This window comes from Pinus tabuliformis, chromosome 7, assembly GCF_031772625.1.
Source record: "Pinus tabuliformis cultivar Carrire ecotype Pingquan chromosome 7, CPIR1, whole genome shotgun sequence".
In the NCBI taxonomy this organism is placed as follows: domain Eukaryota; kingdom Viridiplantae; phylum Streptophyta; class Pinopsida; order Pinales; family Pinaceae; genus Pinus; species Pinus tabuliformis.
The window spans coordinates 474,905,321-474,910,252 of record NC_142293.1 but is presented as its reverse complement, the minus strand read 5'-3'; the positions used below and the strand labels follow the sequence as shown (position 1 = coordinate 474,910,252).

Sequence of the window (4,932 nt, the reverse complement as noted above, 5' to 3'; positions counted from 1 at the left end):
GGTTTACTAATCTTACATGCCCAAAAAACCATAACTCATTTTCATATGACATTTTTTTTAATTGATCAATTTAATTAAAAAAAAAAGAAATGGCATAACTACTTTTGACATAAATCTCAATTTTTTATTTCTAACTACAATTAAAAATATTCTAAAATATTTAATAAAAGTTAAATCCAAAACCAGAAAAATACTTTAAACCTAAAATTCCTTAAAAAAACTTAAAATTAAAAAAATAAATAAATAAATTATTCTTACTACTAACTAATAGAAAATATAAAACCATATAATATGAAAATAAAGAAAATAATATCAAAAATAAAGATAACATATCAAAAATATTATTGGCCTATTATTATCAAATTTGATATGAAATTATCAATTTAATAATAAAATATTTCAAATTTGATATAAAATTATCAATTTAATAATAAAATTTTATGAATTTTTAAACCATATTAAAACTAAACAATAAACTCGGGCAATATAAAATAAAGATTGAAAATACCCTTTAGTAAATAAAATAAAATAAAGGATATACATCAATTCTTTAAAAAATAATAAATTAATAAAATAGAGTTTGAACATTAGCTGTATATTATGAAACGCAACGAATTTGTCATTTTACCGAAACATATTAAAATGAAAACAGCACAATATCGAGTACGTTAATAACTTTATTAAAGGATATAGGTCTCTCAAGCAGAATAAAAATAACGGACAGAGTTCACTCAAACATAAAATTGTAGCACATATCTACGAACTAAGAGACGGAGTGAAGGTTCCACTATATAGAGACGCTGTTGGGAATTCCTCGAAATGTAAGTCCAGCACCTGTCTCGCCAGTATCGGAAGTGCCCGGGTATAACAGCGTGTAGGGAACCTCTGCGGGGCCGCGCCGGTTTTTCAACCTTTGATCTGTGTTCCTAATCTTGATATTTTGCTCTATCTCAAGTAGCTTGGAGCGAAAGCGTTGGAATGCTGTTTCAACGCGAGAGTCATCTGTCCAATCGGAGGCGGAGCCCTGCCCCAGGTATACCTCGCCGGTAGAATGCTTCGACAGAAGCTCCAGGACAGCCATGGTAGTGGCACAGGTCTTTGGATTGGACACAGTTTTTAGGAAATAGGCTTCCGGGTCACGAAGGAAGTCTAAGTATTGTGTGGATCCTTTCTCTGGAATAAGTTTCCGGGTGGTGCTGGGGTGATTGGGCATGAATCCCGCATAGCCGTACTGCCCGAAATTAACCGCTGCATGGTGCGCAGAAGCGATCCAAATGAGTGTGGTAATGCCTTCTTTCACATCCTCCACACTCTTCATCTTGTACCATCCTCCCTCAGCACCCTTCTTATCTCCGTGACCCACTTCCACGATCTCTTTCCACCATGCTTGAACTTCTCTATCGCTCTCTACACTTTGGTCGTCCTTGTAATACAGCGATGTGTAGTCAGATACCCAACATTTCAAGGCCGCCCATATTTCAAGCCCGTCCACTGCATACGGATAATCTTCTATCACAAGCGTCACACCTTTTGCTTTATCACTTGGGTCGGACACAGCCATACCCCTGGAAAACGCTTATTATATTAGTGCATTCATCTATTAGTCTCACAAAAAGTTACAACATGGTTATAATATTTCCTTTTTTATACTAAAGTTACAACATGGTTATGGTCATAACATCACCTTTTAAGGAGATCAGCTGGCAGTCCTTGCTCGTTGAACCTCCAATCCATGTATGTTTTGGCCGAAATTTCCATAGAATATTTACCACTCGTAAAACATTGCTCGATTATGCCTCCTGCATTTATCAACGACTGACGAGCAGATCGATTGATCTCCATAGTATTGCGAAAGTGAGGTATCAGCAACTTGTGAAGTGGGTGCAGTTTGCTCAAATGTCTATGGGTAGCAATGATAAATGGCTCCACCACAGCATGAGTCCTGAGCCTGCATTTGAAAGAAAAGGAAAAACTTTATAAATAATTTCTAAGTAGACGAAGCACTGCAAATGTGAATATGATAAAGGTGGTTAGTAATCTTCTAACAAGTTCAAACTTAAAAACACAAATGATATTGTTATCTCTTACCAATGGCTAACCAACTGATGATAACCGGAATCGTTTGCCCGCACATGAGCTTTGGCTAGTTGCCATAACCACCCTTCATCTTCACCGCTATAGTCAGGAGTGTAGACTTGTCTTGAACCCAAGCCCACTGACGTGGGAGGCAAACACAGCTCAATGGCCACAGGCTTTAGAGTTCCGGTGTCGGCCAGGAAGAAAAGTGAACGGGTAGCGTAGGCTTTGCTGGTAGGAAGCTGGTTCACGAGCTCGACGTAGGGCATGTAAGCGTCGTAGTAGTCCAATATAAAGAGCCTCTTCGATTTAATAGCCTGCTATATGGACATGCATGCTTAATGGTTGTCTGTCTATCGTATTGCGGAAGAATATTCAAAATACTAGTATATAGTCATTAACGAACCATTAAATCTAATTAACAATTTAACTGAAGGAACTAAATACCTCCTCCACCGAGATGCCATCTAGGCTTTTAAGAATATGTTCAGCGGTGATTGCACTTTGTTGGGAACCATAGATTTGTGCGTTCAGGTGGCCGGACGGTGGAAAGCTCTGTAATCACATAAAGAAGTTCGTATGGTCATCAGTATTAATAATAATAATAACAATATTAAGAAGAATTAAAAATCTCGGTTGCTTCATACTTGTAAACATTGAATGACCATCGGATTCACTCCAGAAAGCGTCTGGCGGGCAAACTCCTCCTCTGTCATCCATGCAGCGTCATCCCCTATTGCACAGACACCGATTTCATTCAGTAATTATCAAACATAATTAATAGTGCCCAAAATGCATTAAATTCAAATTTACGATTAATCCACTCACTGCTAATAATAGTGGGAAGCGGAAACTTGAGGATAGCTTGATCGTCTGTATTCATAATCCCTTTTATCGTCTGACCGGGAAGGACTTCTTTGGCTAAACTGGCTGTAATGTTAGTCAAAAATGAAATTCCCTTACTATAGAGACCACGAACTTCCTTCAAACTGGCAAACTCAGGCTTAACAGCTGACATTATGGCGGGTATAACTACTTTAGAGAAAGCTTTGAGGAAATGAGCTCTGAAGTCTGAAAGGCACTCCTGCGGAAATTGTTCGTCTGAGGGAATATAGAAGCTCTGTGTAAGGCTGCATAGCCGGTCCATGCTCTCGAAAGCCTGACCTGCAAACGCTCGTAACACGTAAAGCGTAAGTTCTATTGAAATTATATATAGTAACTACACTTTAATTTGATCGTCTAACCCATGTGCAGCAGGTAGTTACTTGTTTTAGAACGCGGACGACCAGTTCTACACCTGCGGGGATATGGCAATTCCTGGGATCCACCCAACACTTTCCTTTCTAACTCCTTCTTGGTGTCAGGATCGCCCAGATCATTGTAAACATCGTAGTCATAAATGCGATCCCATGTATTCCTTTTGCCCGTTCCATTTCCTCTCAATCTCACCAGCTCTACGTTCCTCAAAGCCACCAGACCTAACGGCGTTTCATCCGGAAGATAGCTCTGCACACATGGATATATAACTATTAATATTTTCATTTCAGACGGGCAGTTTGATGCAAAGCGTACCTAAGTTAATGAAATTAGACGTTATGTACATTATTTGCAAAGAAGACTCGTTCAGCGATTAGATCGGAGTAGAATCGAGTCATCAACTTGGGATAGATCCAGGAGTTGCACAGGAAACGAATATCGCCTTTTCCGGGGATTTGAATGGAAAGCTCTTTCAGAAAGAATTCTCGGGGGTGATTGTTTGTCACCAGTACAGCGCCGGGGATTCCCATCTCAGGAGCCCACTCGAAGCTGATTCGGTGTTCTGAATCCTTACTAGCGTATTCCAGCGAGGGGAGCAGATATTTCCATTCTAAATGAGCAGGACGGCTACGTAAACCCTGGCCCGTTTCTGCAATAACATATCAATTCACGGCTACTATAACTACTTGCATAATAACTGACATGGATTGTAGAACAAAGCCAAGGAATTCATGACGACATTAATCTATAATCATGCAAATTCATTATTTCACCTTGATCTATATGGTCGCAACTGACGAGCTGAAAATTCACCTTCTGTCCCACCAATTCGAATAAACGATCTCCAACGCTGGCAGATAAATCCTTGACATCCAGAAGAGACGCTTTCCGAAGGACAACCCTCCCTTCGATCTTGGTAACTCCCTTCTTGCACCTCCCGAAAATTTCGAAATTTTTCATTTCTCTGTCCAACGGTAATGCCTAATCCACGTATACTTGCACTCGCAATCCTTGAGCGGCTTGCCTTGCCCTTCCCTGCTACAAAGAGTAATTGGCATTTATAGACTGCTGAGCAAACAAATAAGTTTCCTTGCCTACCAAGACACTGGTCAGTAGTAAATGATTCTATTTAAAAGTTATGCCATTGTACCACTTGCCCATATTATATTATAGCATGTACGGATCAATTTATTTTTTTCCACTGTTTTCCTTCTACTTCATAATTACGGCAATTATACTCCCCGAAAGTGGCAGGTTGTGTTTTCCGTAGATTCTTGGTTTGTCCAATTGGATATGGTGATCGGTAAGTCATGTCCAGAAATGTCGATGATGTAAGACAGATGACGCCATCTCTAAATCGTATCTTATGTCACTTAGAGCGCGTCACCTATCATACCCAATGGCGAGGGTGGTATGAATTCAATCGAATGAAACATGGAAAAAAGATGTGGGGACAGACAGTTGTCGTCGGCAAGAGGATGAAAGCACAACTGTAGTGGCCCCCGCAACCAAGATGCCTGTGAATGACCGTAGTGACGACTCGACGAGTTATTGGCTGAGTAATTTTGCGTCTCACTCATTAATGGATGAATAGCACAT

General features: G+C 39.7%; 1 protein-coding gene across 1 annotated transcript; it reads right to left on the bottom strand.

The window, feature by feature from the left end:
• Nucleotides 1-647: 647 nt before the first annotated feature.
• LOC149248016 (linoleate 9S-lipoxygenase A-like) lies at nucleotides 648-4,407 on the bottom strand. The gene is made up of 9 exons (XM_089458331.1): nucleotides 4,107-4,407; nucleotides 3,678-3,982; nucleotides 3,342-3,582; nucleotides 2,905-3,240; nucleotides 2,724-2,809; nucleotides 2,524-2,631; nucleotides 2,089-2,393; nucleotides 1,685-1,948; nucleotides 648-1,565 (listed from the first exon to the last, which is right to left on the bottom strand). Exons 1-9 carry the CDS (start codon nucleotides 4,291-4,293, stop codon nucleotides 788-790), a joined length of 2,610 nt encoding a protein of 869 aa, XP_089314457.1. The 5' UTR covers nucleotides 4,294-4,407; the 3' UTR covers nucleotides 648-787.
• Between the last annotated feature and the right edge of the window lie 525 nt (nucleotides 4,408-4,932).

What these genes read in the sequence shown, in the direction of transcription:
- LOC149248016 (XM_089458331.1), bottom strand. Translation starts at nt 4,293, where the DNA reads ATGAAAAATTTCGAAATTTTCGGGAGGTGCAAGAAGGGAGTTACCAAG. An exon ending in TTGCGACCATATAGATCAAG is followed by an intron (nt 3,983 to 4,106) that starts GTGAAATAATGA and finishes ATGTTATTGCAG; the next exon opens with AAACGGGCCAGGGTTTACGT. An exon ending in GAGTCTTCTTTGCAAATAAT is followed by an intron (nt 3,583 to 3,677) that starts GTACATAACGTC and finishes CCATGTGTGCAG; the next exon opens with AGCTATCTTCCGGATGAAAC.